The sequence below is a fragment of the Babylonia areolata genome, chromosome 15 (genome assembly GCF_041734735.1).
Source record: "Babylonia areolata isolate BAREFJ2019XMU chromosome 15, ASM4173473v1, whole genome shotgun sequence".
NCBI classification, from domain to species: domain Eukaryota; kingdom Metazoa; phylum Mollusca; class Gastropoda; order Neogastropoda; family Buccinidae; genus Babylonia; species Babylonia areolata.
In genome coordinates, this window is record NC_134890.1 from 7,054,804 (window position 1) to 7,080,443 (window position 25,640).

At 40.7% G+C, this 25,640-nt stretch overlaps 1 protein-coding gene across 1 annotated transcript in view; it reads right to left on the reverse strand.

The window, feature by feature from the left end:
* The window catches only part of LOC143290401 (uncharacterized), an 82,452-nt gene extending 64,744 nt beyond the window's left edge, over positions 1-17,708 (reverse strand). The window contains exons 1-4 of the mRNA XM_076599804.1: positions 17,095-17,708; positions 8,128-8,192; positions 3,817-3,871; positions 1,376-1,450 (exon numbers count right to left, since the gene is read on the reverse strand). Coding sequence (XP_076455919.1) covers positions 1,376-1,450; positions 3,817-3,871; positions 8,128-8,192; positions 17,095-17,148 — 249 coding nt within the window. The 5' untranslated portion in view covers positions 17,149-17,708. The remainder of the gene's footprint in view (positions 1-1,375; positions 1,451-3,816; positions 3,872-8,127; positions 8,193-17,094) is intronic.
* Positions 17,709-25,640: the final 7,932 nt, after the last annotated feature.

A 25,640-nucleotide genomic window follows, 5' to 3' on the forward strand; every position in this document is an offset into this window, starting at 1 on the left:
TTGTCCTTAAAATACATAAGAAAACTGAAGCTCAATTAGTGGAAAAATTGTGGAAGTGGTGATGATCTTTTCATTCCAATTTAATGGTTAGCTACTTGAAACAAATGACCACTTGAGAAGCTTTCTTCGATTCTGTTACAAAAGTACGTCATACACATCAGGACACACCGGTAACAACTGTGCACCAGCCAATATCACTTATCATTATGAAGATGTGAGTATAAAAGAATAAATAAGATTTTAACAATAGATTTTGAATATAGTACATTAATAAAGTCATAATTTCAGTCTTTTTTAAAGAGAAAACCATATTACACTGGATTTTAAATGGAAATGGCACTTAATAATGTAAAAAAAAATTAAATAAATAAAAGTTATGTTCTGATACAATACACTACACTACAGCTCAAAAGGCAGTAAGGTTTTGGGTCAGAACACGTGAACACTAGGTGTCATCTGTATTAAGTCCTATACACTGTGCTACCATGATGATGGAGTCTCCCATCAGTCCGACGGATGTGTATGCAGGCAGGCTTATCTGTCGGTGTGTGTCCTCATATGGGAGAAGAGGCCGATTCTGGATGCGCAGCACTTCCCACAGGTGTTGCAAGGGAAAACGTCTCCAGAAGTTGAGCCCTGCTTCCTTCGCTCACGCTTCTTTAATGGCCAGTGTTCTCTTGTTTTCAAACGTCTTTATGCCACTACAGCACAGCATCCTCCAGCGAGAGCAGTCAAGGGCATCGGTTTCCCAGGAAGCGATTTCTATGTCAAAGGCTTTGAGGTTTGTCTTCAAGGTGTCCTTGAAGTGCTTGCAGGGTCTTCCAAGTTCGCGGTGGCCTTCCTTCAGCTGGCCATACAAAAGCAACTTTGGGATCCTGCTGTCTGTCATGCGGACAATGTGTCCTGTCCAGCGTAGCTGGCACTGGATCAGCAGGCTTTCTATGCTGGGCAGGCCACTCCTCCCTAGGATCTGGAGGTTGGAGACCCTGTCTTGCCACTTTATGCCGAGGATCTTTCGTAGGCATCTCTGGTGAAACTGCTCAAGTGCCTGACCAGCACAGGTGACTTTTTTTCAGTGAGGAGGAGTTGTGCAGTCCCTTCCCCACTCTCTCGCCTACCAACGCTCACAGTCCCACAGGAACATATACTGCCACATGTAGGATGGCCTCAGACTATGCTACTGTACAGCTCAAAAGGTGATAAGGTTTTAACTTGTGAACATCATCTGTCAGCTGCACAAAGTCCTATACATTATGCTACAGTATAGCTGAAAAGGTGGTATGATTTTGGGTCAGAACTTCAACTCCAGCTGTCTGTGATAATAGTCATCCTCAGACAGATTCTGTTGTGGAATATCAGTTGTCACTACACTTACCTCCACTGCCTTCTGGAATTCAAACAGGTCTACCTTCTTCCAGTTGCTGCCATCTAGGGCCAGGATGTTCCACAACTGGAAGTGCAACAATAATTTTCATGATACCTGTTACTTCTGGTGGTCATGCCATGGTGTAAGATCGATCAACAGATCAAAGTGTCTGATGTTAACCATGCATATAAACATGCACACAGGAATGCAAGTGCATGTACACATACAGAATCACACACACAAACACATACACACTTCTCACATATACACACATCGAATAAAATAAAATCATGTTTGTTTATATGTATTTGTTAAGCCCAGCAGACCACAGACACTTTTTATGGGCTGCAGAACATGTTAAACTGTTTTAAAATCATCATGCTTGAACAATCTACTTGTAAACAAATAGCTAGCTGTGACTGATCAGAACAAAACAAACAGTATTTTTCAAGCCAATCAGATTCAATGAAACGCAGTGATTTACACATGGGCAGACATCACCAGGAATAAATCCACATCAAAAGATTTGTAAACAAGAGAGGCAAGGCCTTCAAGACTCACTTGTGATACACTTAAAAAAAAAAAAAAATCTAATGTTAAAATGTGTTCTGTATTTGTTATTATAAAGCTTTACGTTTAAAAAAAAAAAGAAAAAAAAAAGTCCTAACCAGATTCGAACCCCGCGTGTTCGGGTGAGAAGAAACTGCCTTATCCATTACACTATCGTGGCTCCTTAACTGACGGTTCTAAAATTTAACATTTGAACATACTTTTTTAAAGGGCGATAAATCAATTGCGGTATTCGAAGTGAGAACGCTGTTTAAATCATATTATTCTGGTGTATTTTGGGCATTCAAAAAATCTGTAAGGGAAATAAAAAATCCTTTTTAATGGCTATCGCTGCAATCACACTGAACATTTAGCCGTTTTCACTAGATCTTGATAGATGTACAAGTTTAGTTACACCCGCCGGGAATGTAGTACGACACGGTCAATTCAATTTCTCTTTTATGTTCATTCTAGTTTTATAGTTTTAAAGTTGATATGAAAATTTAGTATTTTGTTAAACTAATAACATGTAGAGCCAAGTACAAGTACTTCTAAATGGCGTAAGAAGTGAAAAGGACTTCATTTTCAGAAAAGTCAAGACTGGAAATTTTTTCGTTTCATCGTGATCAGTTCAAGGGTATTAACTCGCATGGTTTACAATTTTTAACTGTGAATTCCGACTGATTCTGCTGATATTTTTATGGCAGTTTGGGGCATAATCCAGTAAGTGATGAGGCGTTCTCAAATCTTTCTCGGAATAAATATTTAACGGTCTCCTTCTCCAACTTTCCATCACATGTTATCGTGCATTGTCCATTGAATATAGGATTGAACGGGCAGGTCAACAACTTGAAACAAAATGGCGTTGTTCGCGTTCGCGAGGAATATGAGCACGTGCTTTGAATGTGCATAAATATGTGTACGCAATTGATTTTTGCCCATGACCTTCAGGGCTCAGCCAATAGATCTGTAAAGTCCACTCGTATTGATTTTAGTATTTTCCGAAAAAGACCACTTGGGCGAATGAACATAGTGAAAGCCATGTACACTGAGAGTAAAATACACAAGCTTTTTATATATTGAGTATAATTTCAAAATGTAATGTTTAAGATGAGAAAGATCAGTTTAAAGCAAATTAAGTCCCCTAGCATTAATTACAGAGTAATTTCCCTTCTTTACTGTCTGCGCCATAACGTTTGCAAAATAAATAATACTTCCATGCTTAGCAAAAGAAGTTCCTGTTTGCACAAAAAATGATAATAATGACTGCTCTTGTTGTCGTGTCAGAATATCAGAACAAAGTGCCAAGTTTAGAGAATACAAAAAATATAACAGTAAATGCAGTTTGCATATAATTAGGCTTCATTTTTTTAATTTTTTTGTGCCCATCCCAGAGGTGCAATATTGTTTTAAACAAGATGACTGGAAAGAACTGAATTTTTCCTATTTTTATGCCTAATTTGGTGTCAACTGACAAAGTATTTGCAGAGAAAATGTCAATGTTAAAGTTTACCACAGACACACACACACCGACAACACCGGGTTAAAACATAGACTCACTTTCTTTACACAAGTGAGTCAAAAATGAATGTGTCATGGCATATGTATCTGTATAATAGTCAGTTGTGTCCAACTATGACCACCAGAACAGCAGAGAAGGCATCTGGACTATAAACATTTTTCAGCACCCCAGCCCATCCCACCCGAGCCCTTCCACACACTCTCTCTCTCTCGTTCTCTCTCTCTCTCTCTCTTCCTCCCTCCCTCCCTTTCTCTACACACATTCACACTTTGTCCTTACTTTTGGTGTATAACAATCTTCAGATAGGGTTGTGGTCTTTCTGAATTAACAATGAATTAATCTTTATGCATATAACTATAAACATAAGATGGCCACTCACCTTACAAACTTGTGCACATCGGCACAATGTAACCACGTCCAAAAAGGAAAATATTCTGAAACCACAAGAACAAAATATTTTCAGACAGCAGGCAGTTAAATAATGCTGCAAAGATTGCAGCACTGTTAATATCTTTTTCATCATCACTGACGCCACCACCATCACTACAATTGAATTATCATTAAAATAATAAACAATAATATTCTTTGCTGTAGAATACACACACACTCTCTCTCTCTCTCTCTCTCTCTCTCTCCCCCCCCCCCCCCTCTCTCTCTCTTTCTCTCTCTCTCACATGCACACAAGGGCAACAACCAATGTCATCAACAACTTTAACAGCAACAAGAGCAATAACCATACAACATTACAAGCTTTCAACTAAGTGTACTTTTAGACCCAAATAAAATCAATACCAACAACCAACACTGTAACAGTAAGTGAGAAACACAAACTGAGACAAAAACTGCTCAATGCAAATTCTACCCTCTGGAAGGCTGCTGTTGCCTCAGAAAATTACAATCCACCTCAGAAAATTGCATCTGAGTGAGGGAAGTACGAGTCATGGGTCAGTGGGCCACGATGCAATGTCATGAATGAAAAGAGCATACGGTCAGACACTAACCGGTTCACTGCCAGGAGAACATTACTTCTGCTGCAGGGCCTCTGCCATCAAAATTTTCAGAGAAAATGGGTATAAATCAACATTAAATTCTATATGCTAATTTTTTTTGTCATGCAAATCATACCTTTTTTCTGAAAGGAAACTAACTGAGCTTTCTATTGAAAGCATCTGGAAATTATGGGATGTACAGATTATGATTTTGAGCTGGCTGAACAATTAAGTATATTTCAGCTGTGTCATTTTACAGGAATATCTCAGGCATCAACTATACAGATTAAGTGACGTCTGCAGCAAGATCCAACAAACAATACGACCACATGATAAGCTCCTCACAGTCGTTGAAAAATGGAAAATGAAGTGGTACAGACAAGAAGCATTCAAAGAAAGAAAGCCCACCACAGGACTTTTTTTTTATTTTTAATTTTCCTTTCGACTGGTAAGTAGTGTTGTAGAAGGCTAAGGCTGTACCAATCGGGTGTATTCCCGGTGACCGCGACAGTAGCTGGTTTTGCCTAGCTGGAGATGCAAACACACCAGTGGACTGCGCCCCATCTCCCTTATCAGTTAATAGCACATCCCTTGTTAGCCCAGCTGAACTGTGCCCAACAGCAACCTCCCACACCATGACAGTTTTCATCAACATACTGTTGTTTGTCGTAAAGTGGAGGAAGAAGAAGGTGTTGCAACTGAACTAAAACAATAATCAAAACTATCAGACAACACTCCCCCTTTTCCTCCTCCACTCCATCTCCCCATTACTTCCTTTCTTTGGACTGCCTTTGTTGTTTTTCATGCCCACTCCCTTGACCAAGCTCCTCACACTCCAATGTTTTTCAATATTCTTAGGCTCTCCTGTTAAACCACATGTGTAAATCCCAGAACAATCTGCATCTGCAGTATGACCTGTGCCATCACATCTGCCTATGCCTGCTTGAAGTTGACCAAATCAAGTCAAAACAAATTATGGTGCTTAGAGCCTTGCTGACCACTAAAGCCATCTCAAAGCTATCGCCATGTTAGCATCTACTTCAAGGGTAAAAGAAGAAGAATAAAAACTAATCACTGGTTCAATCTTTTCACTCAAAAAGTTTAAAAATCTTCCAGAGTTTAAAACATTCAAATTTGATTAAAAATATTCACTTCTTTCAAGAAGTCCATTAGTGTCCATGGAGGGACATCACAGAACAAAGCCTTCAGAGAATCTGCCATATATTGTCTGTTTCAAATGTCATGCAGATCCCAGCAGTCAAAGAACATGCGTTTGACAGTGAGAGGCTCATCACACGGAATACACCAAGGGGCCTCCTCTCCTTTTAACAAGTAAGAAGGAGTAAGAAAAGTGTGCCCTGTGCGCAGTCTGCACAGCACAGACTCCTCCTTGTGGTTCTTCACAACTAATGGGAGGATCTCTTTTAGGTGAAAAAAAAAAGAAGATGAAACTGTACAGCCTCTAAACACTCCGTTCATCTCTGCCTCCTGCTCCTCCATCTGTGGTGGCCCATGGTCAGATAAAGCCTAAAAACTATACGCTGTGCTTACCTCTATTTTTCTGGTTTCTTTTTCTGAGCCTTTAGCCTGAGGTGTGTGAAGCTCTGGCCAAGCCAGAACTGAGCCCACAGGTTTTCCCTCCTTATTTGGTTTTGGTGGGGGAGGAGGATTCCATGCACTCCCCCAAGCCTAAGGGGCCAGCTGACAAGGGGAGGGATGAGAGGGGGGACGAGATGCAGATACCATGTCTCCGCCAGAGACCTTCCCCCCATGCCCAGCAACCCCTGAAGACTGCCATGCAGGGTGGGAAGGGGTGGATATAACGCCTTGCCTGGTGTGTTTGTGTTTCTATAAAAACTGGACAGCGACACTGATCTTGGACTGTGCCACTGCTGCATAAGAAGGTACTACTATAGAAAAAATGGCTTCAATTTATCTTTTTAGCCTTTTTAGCCTCAAAAAAGGGAATCTTTTTCTCTGTTTTCACTTTCTGAATTTCTTTTTCTTTCCTCTAGGTGGGGCAGTCCTTACAAGAAGACAGGTGGCTGCCTCTGCAGTTCATACAAAGGGCTGGACTATCACACTCACTGTGGTGAACTGCCTTAGAGCAAATGCCACACACCCCCACCTCCCTACAATGATCTCACATGTGACTGAACTTCTAGCACTTAAAGCATTGAAGAGGTGATGGCACATACAGAAATACATTCACCTGCAAACAGCCAACTCTGATGACCTTTAAAAAAAAAAATAGGGCAACAAAAAATTAGGAAACAGGTGTTGGTTGGGACTCTGTCCAATCCCTTGCAGACTGTGACAATATTTCCATCGGTAACTCCTTGAAGCATGGTTCTTTATTGATCTCAGCCTCAGAGACCCACTTTAGATCAGAACAAGGGATAACTCCCTTTGAACAGTTCAGGGCTTTGTGAAGACAGACCTTCATGTATTTGTTGGCCTTCAACAGAAATAGACTATCTTTCTGATGAGCATTCCACAAGGAATGTTACAGGAAAAGACTACCAGGACTTAATCAAAACATGGGGAATACAGCACACTACTTCATCCCCAAGATATCCACAATCAAACAAACCCATTGAAAGCATATACAAACTGTGAAAAACACCATGGCCAGGATATTCATCTTGCCCTACTCAACTTTCATGCAACCCCAGTGAATCATCAAATTCCATCACCTGCTGAAATATTAATGAACATAAAGAACACTCTACTACCATCAAGAAAGGAACCAGCACCACAAAAACAAAGAGAGTTACTTGCCAAGCAAAAGGAAAAGATGTCCATAAATTATAATCAACATGCTAGTAACAAACTAACCCCTTTACATCAAGGGCAACCGGTGTGGATCACAGACCAGTATACTAAAATATGGAACCCAGCTACAGTGATCCAAACCTACAAAGAGCCAAACTCTTTTAGAACAATGACAAACACTGGCCAACTGCTAAGAAGAAACAGACAAGACATCCGAGCAAGATGGAACACAGAAAAGTAAGCACCAGCATCACTTCCAGAAGACAACACAGATGAACACAGACAACGACCTAAACAGCAGTGAACTACAACAAACAGATGAACACATACAACAAAAGCAACACCAAGGACCACAAGAAACCAATGAACTCTGACAACAACGAAGACAACACAACAAAGATGTCACTAAGATGACATGTTTCTATAATGACATCAAGTTCAGAATGAATCTAGTTCGCCTTTCACCGCACCCCCCACCCCCACCCCCCCACCCCCCCGCCCCCTTATATAGTGAGAGAGAGAGCGGGGCTTCATTTCTGAGCATGTTCTATTTCCAGGTGATAGGACAAAAGACTGACAGAGCACCCACACCACTGAAGCATATTTCTTTGAATGCATGCCTGTTTCTTCACAGGGCAGCCAAGCACTCACATTTTTCTTGGCACGAAGTGTGACTTTGTAGTTCAAACTGACCCATGACCTTTGCCTTTTGGCCCCCCTCACTTTCAGTTGTCAGGGGTCATGGGGCCCTTGGCTTTTACCAATAGTCTCAAGCTCTGGGTGTCATAAGTAAATTTACAAACAAGTAAGCTGTTGTTACTGTTACTTAAACAACAAACATTTTCACAACATCATTATTTGTAAAAAAAAAAAAAAAAAAATTCTAACACACTCTAGTCAAGTAATCAAACCTGGTGGTGACTGACCTAAGTAAAACTTCTTTCGGCAGCCTGTGATTGATGTGATTCTCAGGCGGCATTATTCGACAAAACTGCAATCAAGTGAACACATGGTGAGAAAAACACTTCATCAGGAATAAACCTTAAGAAATCAAGTTCCAGCGATCATGCACCCAAATGGGGGAGGGGAGGGGGGAAAGCCAAATAAGACAGTGAAAATGTAGTACTATGAGGTCAACACAGGCCTGAATCAGAGGGAGGGGATGAGCTGGGTGAAAAAAAAACTGAAAGAGAGAAACTCAGCAGATGTCTGACTGGCTACCTTATATCATATGTAGATTCTGTGTATGAGTCATCATTGTAATGCCATATATTACTAACACTCATCTTTTCCAGCAAGTCTATCCAACACTCAAAAAGTAAAACATTAAAAGGTGTTGATTTTTTATCAAGCCATCAATTTATCAAAGTGTAAGCAGCTGAATCAGATCAAAACAATAAATGAAAAAATAAATATATTTAAATTAGAAAATAAAGCATGATAGATCTCTCTTCCTCTAATTTATATATTGTTATAGTGTGCCGGCAGTGTGACCCCCACCACCCACACTCTGTCTCCCTTCCCTCCCCTCCCCATCCCTTCACCCCACCTCCCCCCAAGGAAGTACTTGAAGTAGGCAGTGTGTGCTGCCTTAGTGTATGTTGCTTTTGCTAAGTAGGTTGAACTTTGTGTGTGCTGTATTGTAAAGTAAACACTCTTTAAAAACCACTCCATGTGGCCCTGCGATTCATGTGAGGAGTGAGTGAGTGAGTGCATCATTAGTTGGTCCTATATCCCCCTGTCTGCTCCCCTCTCTCTTGGAATAGAATCAAACCAACCACACTTCAGAACACAGTTTTACAACTTGGCGTCGCTGACAGGATAGGCAGGTAGAGTGTTTTACTGTAGGCAGGTTAAGTGCAAGGTAGGACTGAAGCAGCACACAGCCAGGTAACACAGCCCAGTAACAGCCCAGAGATGACAACCCCAACTACAATGGCACAGGAATTTCCCATGGGGTGGTATGTAGCACCCACACTCCCAGTGTTTACTGTTGAGTCAGGCGAGATGTCAGCTGAGGACTTCATCGAGGAGGTGAAGTGAGTCCTTGCTGCGTACCCCATGGGAAACGAGATGGCTGCTTTCTTCGTTTACAGCCATCTGCAGGGAACCACATGCAGGGAGCTAATGCTGCGGGACCTGGAGGAGACCAACACCCCAGAAAAGGTGATCAACATTCTGCTGGGGGTGTTCGGTGATGGGTGGCGTGTCACCACACTGCTGTCCACATTTTTCAGCAGGGAGCAGTTGCTGGAGGAGTCCATCTTGGACTACTCCCATGCACTGTGTAGTATGGAGAGGATCATTCGGATGAAGAGCACTGGAGCCCTCACTGCTGAGATGCTGAGGGACCACTTCATCGATGACCTCCAGAACCTCCTGCTGAAAAGGGAGCTGCACCACATACTGAGGAGGGAGCCTCAGAACACCTTCATCCAGGCAAGGGATGAAGCCCTGAGGCTGCAGAGAGAGCTGTAGGAGGACCAACAACAGCAACAGACCAGGAAAGAGACAGCTCAACTGGGAGAGAAACTGTTGCATTTAGAAGAGAGTGTTAGGTCCATGCAGGGGTTCATTTCAGATTTAGCCGATCAGAGAGGAGTTTTAGCTGAGAAAAGGGCTGTGGGTAGGAAGAGAAGGAACAGAGGTAGGAAAGGGAAAGGTCAGTCAGTAGTGGGAGATGGGATCTCCCCACACAAAGTAGGAAAGGATTTCCACAGTGAGATGAAGAAGAAAAGAGACCTTCCCAATGGTCTCAAGGGGCAGGATCAGAGTCTGAATGAAAAGACTCCAGTCAGGACGATAGGTGACTGTGGAAATGATCCTTGCCAAGGTGAATGGGTGCTGCTGCCCATACCACCTGATCCAGGAATTCCTGGTACATCTGCCACATGGGAGGGCACAGGTGATGGAGACTGCCAGGATGCAGTCAAGTCTCCCGGATGGTCACACAGTCCGGTGGTAACTGGTTTGTGTGAGACTGGCACCAGGTCTCATCTGAAGCCTGGGGTGCATGGGACATGTGCAGGTGACATGGTCCCAGCTCAGGCTGACAGGGTTGGGAAACTGTCAGGGTCAACCTGTAGGGTTAGAGCTAGGGACAGGAGTCGTGCAAGCCATCCGGCATTGGCTAGAGTTGTTGCTACAGCCTGCTAGGGGAATGTTGGAAATGAGGAAAATTGTGTATGTCATGCTATGTTGTTGTTGTTTTCCTTCATTCCAGGATTTGTGGTTGCTGATGTGTGTCAGCTGGAACTCTGTTGATTTTTGCATTGTGTAGCTCCCAGTTTGTTAGTTTGTTTTTATGTTATTGTTGTTTTTTTGTGTGTGTATGTGTGTGTGTGTGTGTGTGTGTTTCTGGGTTATGGTATTATGTACAGCTTTTTTTTTTTTTTAATGTTTAATTTTTGGTGGTTTCTTTTGTCCTGTAATGTCTTCATTTGCGCATGTTTTTGTTTTTGCTAATGTTTGGGTAGAACTAGTCTCCCATTAGCATGAACTGATGACGGCATTGGTCAGCATGTGGTCAGCAGCAATGAGGACATTGCATTCAAAAGCCAGGGGTGGGTGTTATAGTGTGCTGGCAGTGTGACCCCCACCACCCACACTCTGTCTCCCTTCCCTCCCCCCCCCGCCCCTCACCCCCCAACCCCTTCTTATCTCCCTTCCCGCTCTGTCCATAGTCCAGTCTTTGAGGTCACGCCGGCACCGCACCACCCTCCCTCCTTCCACCCCCCTCCACACCCCTACTCCCTAGTCAGCGCCCTTGGTCCATGACAGCGCATCACCGATCCCAGCTGTTGAAACACGTGCGGTTATGTGATGTCTGCCGCAATCTCTGTGCTTAACTAGATGTTGGCGTGTTCGAAACAGACGAGTGTCGTCATGTCAGAACATCGCGTGTGGCGGCCTGTCTTTCAAGTCGTTCCCCAACTCCCCTTTCACAAACATGGCTGAGGTAGATGGCAGGACTTCGGAACGTAAGCTAGGAAGAATTTATGCTAATGTGAACTTTGATCATGCCAGCTAACATGCCGAGAGCTGTATTGTCCTGTCTCCCCAGTCTCTTTGTGACGTAAACGGGTGAACATGTCGTCATAGAATGTGTATAGACAAGCCAGTTGAATTGTAGCGAATCAGATCAATCTGTTGAATTGGATGAATTGGGATTAAGCAGTGAATCTGTCAGTCATTCACATAGCATCATTAGGACAAGCAAAGATTGGTTATTTCAGTTCAACTAGTTGGGGGAGTGAGTGTTGTAAATGGCATTAGTATGCACAGTATGTTGTCGGAAGGGAATAAAACCAGTCAGCACAGCCAGTTCTTAGCTGTCTCAAAGAAAAACTGACTGACACAGGGTGACTGACTGATCAGTGATGTGAGGAGCAAGGAAATCCCTTTTGGGCTGTGTGCTGCTTGTAGATGCTGCTTGTAGGTGCTGCTTATAGGTGTTGCCTTAGGTGTAGGGTGAACTTTTTACTGTGTGCTGCTTGTAGGAAGTACTTGAAGTAGGCAGTGTGTGCTGCCTTAGTGTGTGTTGCTTTTGCTAAGTAGGGTGAACTGCTTAGTGTGTGTGCTGTATTGTAAAGTAAACACTCTATAAAAACCACTCCATGTGGCCCTGCTATTCATGTGAGGAGTGAGTGAGTGAATCATTAGTTGATCCTATATCCCCCTGTCTGCTCCCCTCTCTCTTGGAATAGAATCAAACCAACCACACTTCAGAACACAGTTTTACAACTTGTGTTACTCTTTTGTCATAACAGATAATTTCTCTCTTTAAAATTTGGGATGTTCACCCCAGAGACAGCATTTTGCTACAATGTGAGTGCCACCCTTTTATTCTGCCTGCAAGTATATTTGTTTTCCTATCAAAGGGGATTTTTCAAAGGAATTTTGCCTGGGACAACCCTTTTGTTGCCATAGTTTCTTTTACATGCAATAAGTGCATGCTGTATAAGGGACGTTGATTTATCGTCTAATCAGAATGACTAGCATCCAGCCCATCACTCAAGGTCTAATGGAGGGGGAGAAATGCTGGCACATGTGAGGATTGAACGAGTGTGCTCAGATTCTGTTGCTTCCTAGGGGGATGTGCTACCACTTGGCCAACATTCCACATGATAATATAGAAAATGTGCTTTAAAGGAAAGTTTCATGTATGCATGTTCACAACTGCACACATGCAATGACACATACACAGACACACAGACACATACACATGCACACACCCATTCTGTGACTCATTCATATTTAGGAAGACAGGAAAAAACAACAGAAGGCAGACATTGAGACAAAGGAAGATCAAAATACTGAGAATCAGACTGTGAGACACACACACACACACACACACACAGAGAGAGAGAGAGAGAGAGAGAGAGAGAGAGAGAGAGAGAGAGAGAAGGCAAACAAAGGGAGAGAAAGAGAAGGTTTAAGGAAAGAAAGTGAGGAGAATCTGTTTTCAGAAACCGGTCATGATTGTGCAATGACTGTGATTTAAACAATGAAAAAAAAACAACACAAGATAACAATATCAATTATTATTGAATATTTTTTCACATATCAAATTGCTTTAGGGACCAATAAAATTCATTTCTAATTGTATACTACTACAGTGAGAACCAATAAAATTTATGATATTGATAGTTGGACACACACACACACACACACACTTATATATACCTTCATACCTGATGTACCTTTTCTCTCCAAAGACATGTATGCATTCAAATACCACAGCTGACAGATGAAAAGAATAGAATAGAATAGAATATGTCTTTATTACCAAGTCACAAGGAATATTGGGGTGGATAGTTCACAACAAGATATGAACATAAACAAAATCATACACAAACACAGATACAGCAGAAATTAGGATACATACAAGTGCATATCAATATAAAAACTTGTGCATACTCACACATGCATGCACTGCACACACACACACACACACACACACACACACACACACACAATTTGAACAGAAGCTGCATATTACATGTGGATGGGGCTGATGACTAGATTTTTTGGTGGATGGTTGTTGGTTGCACAATTCTATTTATCACACTGGATTTGTTCGAGAGACAGGGCATTGACTGCTTTGGGGAAAAAGCTATTGGCGAAGCGAAAGGGAAACAGCAACAGCAACTTGCCCTGCTACAGTCTTTGTTTATGCAGAACCAGAGCACACAATAGAACACCAAGTAAGTTCCCCCTTCACATTTCACCCTGATACACTTTGGGTCAGTCCAATAAAATCTATTAAAATCTGCCCTGTAGAGATTTGAAAATCAAATGGAAATAAACATTCACCTGTAGTATAATGTCTGCATACAGTGTGGGAGAAGCATGCCACAAAATCTAGGATGTTGTCACGATGATTCTATGAAAATGTTTAACTGACAAACCATCCCATGACAGAGTGATATGGTTTTAAGTATTGTGATATTTGTGTTTAGGCACTGTGAATGTGATATGAGATATGCATCTTCCAGGTATTGTGATGAGTGATAAGCATGATGAGTGTTGTGTTGTATGTGATGTTTTTGTGTGTATATGTAAATTTGTGTTTGGTTGGATGTCTGTGCAGAGTTATAACTAATAATAGTAATGTAAGTGTATGTTGTCATTTTAATGCTTACATTGGTACAAGTTACAATCATGTTTTACACATCAGTTTTTACAGTGCACAACACAACTGAGCATGCTTTACATGGAAAGGTACTATGTAGGTTAAATTAGTTATCATCATTATGATTGAAGAATATAAATAATTATGAGTCAAAACAAGTTCAGATCAAACTGCCTTATTCATAAATCTCTGTTCTTGTTGTCATCTATTTTTGGTGGTTATTTTTTGTGTGTTTTTTACTAGATTGCTGCTTTCTCTAACAGGGGGAAGAGGCTGGGTAGGGTTCTGGAGAAGAAAGTGACCCTATGGCATGAGAATAACTGACAAATTACGATGTGACATCACTGGAAAAAAATCAAAATATATTCAAATCAAATAATGTACACTTTCATTCTAATTTACTGTTAAACAAATGACAGACAGAGAGAATGATACTGAGTTCGAGAGACTGGGGATGAGGACAGAGAAAGTGGGTTATACAAACAGAAGAGAGAGAAAGGAATCCTTTAAAATCACATACAAATCTACACTGATGGACATGTGAAGGTGAATTACATTATTGATATACTTTTTTTCTTTTTTTTCTTCTTTTTTTCTGTGCAAAAGCTGAAGGTTAAGTGTTGGACTTTCAACCTGAGAGTCCCAGGTATGAACCCCGATCATGGCACCTGGTGGGTAAAGGGTGGAGATTTTTCCAATCTCCCAGGTCAACAGATGTGCAGACATGCTAGTGTCCCCTTTATGTGTATATGCATGCAAAAGATCAAATTTGCACATTAAAGAACCCGTAATCCATGGCAGTGTTCAGTGGATTATGGAAACAAGAACTTTACCTGGCATGCACCCCTTCAAAAACAGAGTATGACTACCTACATCAGTACATGGCGGGGGCAGAGTAAAAACAGTCATACACAGTAAAAACCCACTCATGTATTTGTGTGAACGTGGGAGTTGCAGCCCACGAACAACGAAGAAGATTTTTTTTCAAGTTAAATTTGGTAAATTCCATGCAAAGAAGACAGTGACACAAATCACACACAAGCACACAGATGCAAACAAACAAAATAATACCTAGGGCAGATTTTACATGGGGGTTCTATCTTGTCTGCTACAGCCACAGACATGGCAATCCAGCACTTTCAACCACAGGACTATCCCCTCCACCAACCAAACTTCCCAACAGGCCAAGCTATCAGACTGATGTTATGTAAGCCTTTACAAAGGGGTGCTTGTGTCAAAGGCTGTAAACAAAGACTGTCTCAGTGTCTGACAAGTAAAGGGCCTGCTATGAGGTCTGTGCTTTTAAAAGCACCTTTGGGGGTTCAATGATAATGTCCAGCTTTGTGAGTGTGGTTAACTGTTTTATCATGTAGTAGTTTGTTGGTTTGCTTTGCTATTCTGTGTGTGTGTGTGTGTGTGTGTGTGTATTGCCAACATCCATTATTGTTGTAGTTATTGTTATTATTTCTACTTTTTAACTGTTTATGTGTGACATATCATTCAATTCGTTTTATGGTATGATCTCTTTTAACTGTCCTCTCTTACTTATTTTCTGAATCATGTATGTATATTTGTGCGGATGTGTTAGAGTGAATGCTTTTAATGCTTTATCATGCTACTGTAAAGCACATAACGCTTCAAGGATATGTGTAAAAGCAAGATGTCTTAATAAATATATATAGATATATACAGATATGTACAGATATATAAATGGTGTGTGAGTGTGTGTGTTTGAGAGAGAGGATGAATGAATGAATGTGCACATGTTTGTGGTAATTTTGTCTTGGAGCAAAATCAGTTTATTTCCTGATTATCACAGAGGACAAACTGCGGTTGTAAGTGGCTTTCAATTTGTGGGACTGAAGCTAAACTACAATAATAAAATGCATGTTGCCGAGCATGATTTATGTGATCTTGATTTGAGAGCAGTGTTTTCACAGTTTCTGAGGAAAACTAACCAACCAGCTGTCAATCTAATCATTAAAAAAAAGTATTCAAACTGTCTTTAATGAAATTGGACTGGGCAATTTTCGGTTGAACTAGAATAGCTTGTATGTACACTATATCCAGTTTAATGAGAAAACTATAAGTGCTGTTGTCACAAATTGTCTCATAATCCCAAACCTGGAAGCAAGACCGCTTGGGGAGTACTGTTGCAGACCTGTGCTCCTCGGGTAGTCTAAAGGTGTACATATAAAAAATATATATATAATTTCCATACCACCATGATGCAGCAGCATCCTCATTTCAACATTTGTCATCAAATACTGAAAACACTGCCCCAAATTCTGAAGCCTTCATGTCCTGCTCTGATGGTGACCTCAGTTTTGATTTCTCCTCCATCCGTGCTGGATTTCTATCAAGGTGCTCAGTGTTGACAGAATTATGCATGGAAACTTGTTAGATTGACACGGATGTCTTCTCCACACCAAGGAGTACACCAAGTCTCCATGACTCAGCAATTATTCATTATTTACTGTTGTCAGTAAGAGGCTAAAAGGTTTAATGTGGAACGGTACCAACACGAGTATTCAAATTATTGATTATTCTGATTATATATGTCTAAAAAAACTTTTCTTCTTTTTTTCTTTTTTTACAGACTGCATGTATATGCATGCTGTTTGTTCACTGTGCAAACAGCTTGAATGGTCTTCCATCTGATGGAATTGTATTCCGAATGAACACTTTCAAGTCAATCATTTCAAAAAATGGCTTTCTGGATGACAAGTGGGCAAAGGAAAAGTTTTTTCAGAAAACACCTTTAGAAGCTAGCCTGATTGTAAATGAAAACGTCACATACTGAAAAAAAAAAAGCCCAAACAAAAACAACAACAAACACCTGAATCTAAGACGCTACGAATAAATAGGACTTTAGTTTGAAAAAGAGTGCTTTTCATTGGGGCCTTCAAGAAGAGGGCTGTAAAAATAAATGCCACGGGCTGTTATGCTTGTGTGTATGACTGTGTGTATTGCATGTGCGAGCGCGCGAGCGTGTGTGTGTGCCGTGTGTGTGTGCGCGCGCACAAGCGCGTGTATGTACGCATGTGTTCCCTTGTGTGTGTGTTTTTTTGTGGGTTTTTTTAAGAAGTGATAAGTTGTTTGCAACAAGTAACAGTAAATATAGATCTGTCAATCTGATAAACTTGACTTCACCGCAAGCGCCAGTTCACTGTACAACTCCATTACCATACAACAATCATGTGCACTTCGAAGGTTTTCAGCAAACGACAAACGGTAGGTCTTGATTCGACATCCTTACCTCTCTGCATTTCACGTAACCATTCATATGAGGGATGTAGGCGTGATGGCTCATTTTTTCTTCATGTTCGACGACAAACTGGCACAAAGGAGCTGAACCACTGACTGAAAATAGGAGTAAAAAGCAGCATAGCCTAACAATAACATGAAAATGCTTTCATTGTTTACCACCTAGCGATTCATTCATTGGATAAATTTCGCGATGCAGATGGAATTTTTGAAAACACAAGATTTCAGAAGATAACGCTTTAGTTATGGCAGCAATGCACTTTGAATGACTTTAAGGACAGAAAAATAAAACCTTCAGTCTTATTTTTCTTGATAATTTACAGAAAGTGTTGCCTCCAACAGCAGACGACTCGTGTCTGCAGTAACCCAACCTTGGATACCGACCAATCAGATTTACGGTTACATTTCTGCTCACCAGCTGACAGATAATACCACAATGTTTTGATTTCGCACGTGAAAGCGTTTACCAATACGCCCAACGAAAACTTTTTATTTTTGTAGCCTGTCCTATTCTATAAGTGAAATCAAACTTGATAATGCATATAACTGCCTTTCATCTAGCTCTGAACATCCTTCCAACGGGTTCAACACAGACTCTTTTCATGCGTGTCCGCGTGTTTTCTTGCGTGGTGGGCCTGGGATGAAGATTAAGTGTACCAATACGCATGCGCAAACTGACCGATTGGCGGATTTCTCTTTCCATCTCCTTCAAAGCCTGACCTACTTCCTTTGTCCGTGTGTGAACGTACTTTTAGCCAGTCCGCACAAAGCACCCCCTTCACTTTCAAAGGAGCTTAATCGTGGATGGTGAACACTGGAGCTCGGTCACTGTCTCATTCAGTTATTTGTCTGTTGTTCCATACACTAACATCTCAATAATATGGGGCATTACAACATCTGTGTCTGGCTGTTCCGACCCAGACAGGGGAGGGAGGGGCGGAGGGGTGGGGTGGGGGGGTGGGGGGCTTGCTAAATCATTATTCAATATTGGCCACCGTTTACCTAACTTCGGCCAGTCTGTGTGACAGTTGGGCCAACAGTGTTACGCTTTACTCACACAGCCAGTTAACAGCGGCAAGTATTTTCATGGTTATGAAACTACGCGGAACAGCATGAAACGGTGTCTCCTCCCCACAATGCCATAAATTCTATTGTCCTCTTTCACTTTCACTACGTTGACGGCCACAATCATCAATTTGATTTTTATGCCGTTTTTGTTGGGTTGCGATGAAAGAAAAACAAACTACAGAAAGCGACAGACCTATTAGTGAGGATGAAAACCTAGTCCTACTCTAAGTGGGTTCTCCGGCAGGCCACTATCACTTCACTTTTCGCCCTTCCGAGCTAGCCGGTCCCTTGCTGATCTAAGACAGCAGCCCCCCCCCCCCCCCCCCCCCCCCCAAAAAAAAAAAAAAGTATTGGGGTAAGAGAGGGGGTGGGGAGGAGGAGGGGTGGGGGGGTAGGGGACCTATCAAGTTGTCTAATTAACTACTGACTGGGGGGCACCCTAGACTTAAAGGTGTCCAAGGGTCCCAAACGGTGCACGCGTACTCTAAGATTGGTCTGGCGAAAGTCTTATATGCTGTTTCTTTGAGGCGCACTGCTGGGATCTTTAGGTTTCTTCTGAGGAAGCCGAGGGTCTTATTGGCTTTTGCACAAATGGTGTTGATGTGCAGGTCCCAGCTGAGATCACTTGTGATCAGTTAACGCCTAGGTATTTTGAGGTAGAGACAGTTTCTAGGATATGGTTGTGGAGGGTATAGTCGGATTTTAAAACACAACGATTGAAACAAAACAGTAATGAACTAACTGTTCAGAATCACTTTAAATGTTCGATCGATTTTATGACAGGGAGATTCCTCGCACCAAACACGACGGACGGATTCAGCGATCCGGCCGTATGTACTGATACACCTCTCAAGATCACGAGTGAGAGATCAGTTTCAGTTTCAGTAGCTCAAGGAGGCGTCACTGCGTTCGGACAAATCCATATACGCTACACCACATCTGCCAAGCAGATGCCTGACCAGCAGCGTAAACCAACGCGCTTAGAGAGAGGTTCAACAACAACAAAGTGTCTGAAGTGCCTCAGTTGATCAGCTGTTACGTCCCACGATGCGGTGTGCATATAATTATGTGCTCGTGTCAGTGTGGTCGTGCGAGTGTGTGTGCCGTGTGTGTGTCACTGCATATACGTGTGTACCGGCGTGTTACCGCCTCTGTGTGTGTGTGTGTGTGTGTGTGTGTGTGTGTGTGACTGTTGGGGGTGGGGGGTGTTTGTGTGTGTGACTCTTTTTCTGATTTAATTCTTCTAATGACTTTTCACCGATGACCATACACTCATATAACCACAACAGTAATTGGCTTGCAGACCAGTTAACCGGTCTTTAAGGATCTGCACATAGAAAACTTGAGTGTTAAAAAAAATAATTAATTAATTAATTAAAAAGGGTTGGGGGTAGAGAAAAGGTAGGATAGCAAATCAGACCAGTGGGGATGCACACACTCGATCTCCCCATACCAGTAGTAGGGAGTTTGTTTTTTTTTTTTATAGTGTTTACTAAACCGGCTAAACAAAAACACTGAGGCAGAACTAAACAGCACCGCACTAGTAGCAACACGAACTAAATCAAGTATAATGTGTAAGCAACACACATTTCCTTCTTTTTTTGTGGGGCCTCCAACCTCCTCTTTTTTCCCACTTTTTTGTTTGTTTGTTGTTGTTTTTTTGTTTGTTTCTTTGTTTGTTTGTCATTTTTTTGTTGTTGTTGTTGTTGTTGTTTTGTGGGGCCTCCATGCATCCTCCTTATTTTTTCCCCCACATCCTTCTTTTTCTCCTGTCACAGTTTCATATTTACCTTTCATGCACAACTTTCACCCACACACCTTAACTAATCACTTTCTTTCAAATTGTTATCCTATGGTCTGGCGCAGTTGCCCAGCGTGTATTGAGACGTGCATTTTAAGTGTATTCGGTGTCAAGTTATTCTAGTGTTCTGCTAGCTATATGCATTCTAAACATATATGACAAGTGATTACATCTGTCTGGGTTTATTATTGCCCTAGTGTGAGTTGTTTTCTTAGATATTGAAGCTTTTCTGTCGTCCATCTTCTCTCTCTTCCTTGATCCCTCCCTCCCTCTCCCCCCTCTCTCGACTCAACCGAATTGTTACATACATTTGTCATCTGTTTACAACAATGGACAGATCATGTCTTGTCCACATTTGTTTACACACCAGTGGTTTTAGGTGACCTAGTGCATGTATGTAACAGTGTATGAAGTGGTAGGGCACATCCTTTCCCTTGAGCATCTGTCACAGAATGCGCCGCCTCTTGATCAGTCGAAAGGTACAGCCCGCGAAAGCGAACTTGAAAGCCAACAAGGGACAGATAGAAGAGTGGTCATAGGAAAGGTTTAAAGTTGCAAGAAATTCACACTACAACCCTTCCCATCAAGGGAAGAAAAGCCAATACTTGCCAGGATATGCGTGTATGTGTGCGTGCACGTGATGTGGATAATTATGCGTGTGTGTTTTCGTGCATGCGTGCCAGTGCGTGCGACTGAGCAATTTATATTATGAAATCTTACAAATCTCACGATATCTAATATATTTGTGGTTGTGCGTGTGTGTGTCAGTGTGTGCCGCGGTGTGTGTCACCTGCATGCACGTGTGTACGTAATACCTGTGTGTGTGTGTGTGTGTGTGTGTGTGTGACTGTTGAGGTGTGAGTGTGTGTATGTGTGTGTGTGTGCGTGTGTGTGTCAGTGTGTGTGTGTGAGTGTGTGTGTGTGTGTGTGTGTGTGTGTGTGTGTGTGTGTGTGTGTGACTTTTTCTGACTTAATTCTTCTGACTTTTCACCGATGACCATACACTCATATAGCCACAACAGTAATTGGCTTGCAGCACATAGAAAAGTGTAAAAAAAAAAAAAAAAAAATTTAATTAATTAAAAAGGGGGGCGGGGTAGAGAAAAGGTAGGATAGTAAGTCAGAGGAACAGTGGGGATACACACACTCGAGTCACAATCTCTAGTTTCAGAATAGCAGCTGAAGCTTTGACACATGCTCTCCAGTGACTGACATCTATTCACATGTCTGGAAATCAACTTGTCATGATTCTGACTGACACAATGAGCTGTGACACATGCTCTGCAGTGGCTGCTATTTGTTCATACATATGGAAATCAACAGGCCATGATTCTGACTGACTCAAGGAACCTCCCACAAAAACTGGGGGTTCGTGTGCTTTTATGTGTAGTGTTGGGCCTGTGAACATTTGTTTGTGCTATCATATTATGTGAGACTGCATATTTGTTGTGCATGTGTGTGCGTGTGTGTGTGCGCGCGTACGCGTGTGTGTGTGTGTGTGTGTGTGTGTGTGTGTGTGTGTGTGTGTGTGTGTGTGTGTGTGTATTTACATTTATTTTTTTTACATTTATCTATTTATATATTTCATCATTATTGTTTTTCATATTATTTGTATCTTTTTATTCAATTCTCTCTCTATATATTATTTATTTATGCTTATATTTTGATGTCATTTAATTTTTAGACGTACATTTGTTTTCAAATCTTAGTTTATACTTATTGTTTTTAATTATCAATTCATTAATGTCACGTGTTCCACTATTGACAATGTCACACAGTAAAGAATCAACTTGTCAAAGGTCCCTGGCAGACAGGAAGTATGCCTATGTTGTGTGTGTATCTTTCGTCTCTGGATTGCCATGATTCAGATGCCGCCTCATTCTGGTTGATGGAACAATACTGAAGGCTTCTGAGTGCTTGCATAACACTGTTCAATATTTGCACTGTCCAATCTTTTTTTCTTTTTTTCTTTTTTTTCCCCTTGTACACAAGGTTATATTTTGACTTTTCACGACATCAATGTGATTCAACATTCACATAGCAAAACATTTGGTCCATCAATGATCATCGAAAAAAAGAAGAAGAAAAAAATCATTAATCTGTTGAGATACAAGGGTTATTTTTCAATATGATAATACTTATGATAGTAATAATAAAATGAAGAACAATAACAAATAATAAAGAACAAGATAAACAAGATACCAAATGTCACATCATGGCATGTATACATGTTGAAATAGCTTCAAGGAGCACCAGTTTTTTTGTTTTTTTTTGTTGTTGTTGTTTTTATAAAGTGTTATTAAAGGATTATTATGATTATGTTATCCATTACCTGTGGCAGCTTACTTCTTTTATCAAGATTGATGTACAAACATGTAAAATTTTGCAGTATATTCATTTCTGATATTGTTATAAATTCTGTCAAACATGCATCATTCATATACTGTATTATGATGGCAGTTTTCATTTTACTCAATGTTCTATTGCCAACACAGAGTATGGTGGCCATTTTTTAACAAAATCACAGTAATTCATTTCCATTGTGTGTATATGCTTTTCTAACTTGTATCTATACTTGAGGTCAAGCAGGAATGCTTGCAGAGTTGGTTTTATTTGATGGATTCTACTCCTGTGTATAATTTTTTTTGCCCATAATAACATTAAATCTAAAGTATCATCCATTGTATTTTTATCATCAGTTCCAAACAATGCCAATTCAAAGTTCAATGACAGTCGCTCACAGTTTTCACATTTCTCTCTCAACAGCTTATTAAAGTCCTGCCAAAAGGTTTGCGTAACTGGACAAAACCATAAATAATGTTGCACTGTGTCTTTTTCAATATAACAGAAATTGCATTTGTCATCGTCAACTATACCCATGTTTTTTAGGACAATATTTGATACTAAAATTTCATAAAATTCCACTGTCCAATCTTTGCTATACTATGTCCTGGACTTCTTTCGCACTCGCGGGCTCCGAGTCCGAGTCCGAGTCTAAGCTGTTCGCGTTTAAGGCACTGTCAAAGAATCTGAGGGCAACTTGTGGAATGTTCGGGTCTTTGGTTGAAGGAGGAGGCACAGGGAATGGAGGAGAGTGTGGAGGACTGCATCAAGAAGTGCACAGAGATCTTCACCAACAAGGTTGGCGTTCCAGTGGCTCCAGACGACATCGAGTTGTTGTGCTGGAGAACAGAAGGAAGTTAAAACAGAGTCGTGTGCCGATAGGTGAAGACTTGACTAAACTCTGTGTGTGTGTGTGTGTGTGTGTGTGTGTGTGTGTGTGTGTGTGTGTGTGTGTGTGTAAGCACAACAGAAATAAACTGGCAATTAACGATACATGAATTTGATTTAACTCTCTCCATACGAACGGCGAAAGAGACGACGTTAACAGCATTTCACCCCAATTACCATCATCAAAATATTGCAAGCGGAAGGCTCTTATGCTGAAGACGTGAATGTTGACAAAGAATACCACAATTCTGACAACGGAAGCTAAAGATTGGGTCATTCAGACACCCACTGGACATCCGAGGAGTCTGTGTAGAGGAGAAGAGAGGACTGGCCGTACTCACTGACCTGTAAATACGATCTCAGTGGCCGTACTGAGTGAGTTAATAAATGTTCTGAGGATTTGTTTGAAGAGCTTTGCATTCAAATTTGAAATGGCGTCACGCATTATGCGCGAGTCATTGAAGACAGGTGGCGAATCAGTTGCGAAAAAGGCGTCTGCTATACGGATCGTGCGTGAAACAGTCAATGAAGCCAGCTGAGCGCTTGGATACAGTAAGACTAGAAAATGCAGAGGCTGCACTTCTTGCTCACGAGCAATAGTTCAGAATATCACTCTTTTTACAGATTTTTTTTCCTTCTTACTATGTGTCATACACTATGTATTTGGTGTTTCGTTTTATATATTTCTACATTTTGTCTGTATTATGTGAGATATACCTACAATATTAATTTGTGGTTACCCTTTCACCCAGTTTACAAACCAGTTAACCGCCTGAATTTGACAACAGAAAAAATGCCCACAATGCACCCCAGAGTACTATAAGATGACGATAACTGCTGTGTTGGAAAATATCGTTACTTAACAATTATGCTGTTAATACGTTATATTCTCCATAACAGTTTAACATGACTAGTTTAACAATATCGTTCCTGAACTGTCAGGGATTAGGAGATCTCCAGAAAAGAAGAGATGTGTTTCTCCGCAAACAGTTATATAATTTTTATTTCCTACAAGACACACATTTTACTGCCAAACTAGAAACATATGTCATGTCAGAATGGGGTTAAAGGTGTTTTTTTTTCGCCTCATATAAGTCCAGTGCAAGGGGAGTGAGCAATATTGTTTAACAATAATTTTGAATGTAAAATACATAAAGTAGAAAGGGATACAAATGGAAATTTTATTATCATACCTTTAAGAGATATTGAAAAAGACATCCTGTTGATAATTGTGTATGGTCCAAACAAAGATCATCCTGAATTTTACGAAACTTTGAAAGAAAGAATAAAGAAGTATGACAATCATGCCTTCCTATTAATTTTAGCAGGTGATTGGAATCTCGTTCTTGACTCGTACTTAGATTATGAAAATTATATTAATAATCCAAAAGCAAAGGAAATTGTTGAAAACATGATGGCAGAATTCAGTTTGACAGATGTCTGGCGTGAAAATAACCATCTGGTCAAACGTTTTACATGGCGAAGAAGATCACCTTCAAAAAACAAAGCAGAAGAGATTTTTAAAGAAAAAAACCGCAACAGAAAAAGAAGAATTGTTAAAAGAAATAGATGTATTAACGAAAAAGAAAAGAAAAGAGATGAAGATATGAAAATATTGAAAGAGAAAAAGAAAGAGTTAGTGTCTCTTAGGGAAAAGAAAATACAAAGTGTTATATTAAGATCGAGAGCAAAATGGATCGCCAAAGGAGAAAAAGTCACAAATTATTTTTGTAACCTAGAAAAAAAGACATTATGTGAATTCAAGCATGACCAGATTGTTAGACCATAATGGAACATTAACAGACGAACCAGAAAACATACTTTACAAAATTTATACACACACACACAAACACACACACACACACACACACACACACACACACACACACACACACACACCAACCCCCCCCCCCCCCCCCCCCCCCAAAAAAAAAAAGGAAACTGTTGATACTTGTGAAAAAAAGAGAATTATCAAACGATGAATATATTTTATTAGAAGGAGAAATAAGTTTAGAAGAAGCGAACTTAGCATTAAAGAATATGAAAAATGGAAAGAGTCCTGGAACAGATAGGTTGGGAGCTGAATTTCATAAAATTATTTGGAAGAAACTAGGTCCTTTTGTAGTTCGTGCTTTAAACCAGTCAATTAGAGATGGAGAACTTTCTGCCACTCACAGAGAGGGAATTATAACTTGTATCCCCAAACAAGACAAACCGAAAGAATGCATAAAAAATACTGGAGACCTATCTCACTACTGAACGTGCTCTATAAAATAAGGTTAGCATGCATTGCTAATAGAATAAAACATGTTCTTCCAAAATTGGTGGGTGAATACCAGACCGGTTTTGTTGCAAACAGGTATATTAGAGATAATGTAAGACTAATTTATGACTTAATCACGTATCTAGAATCACGACATTTACTTGGACTTTTGCTA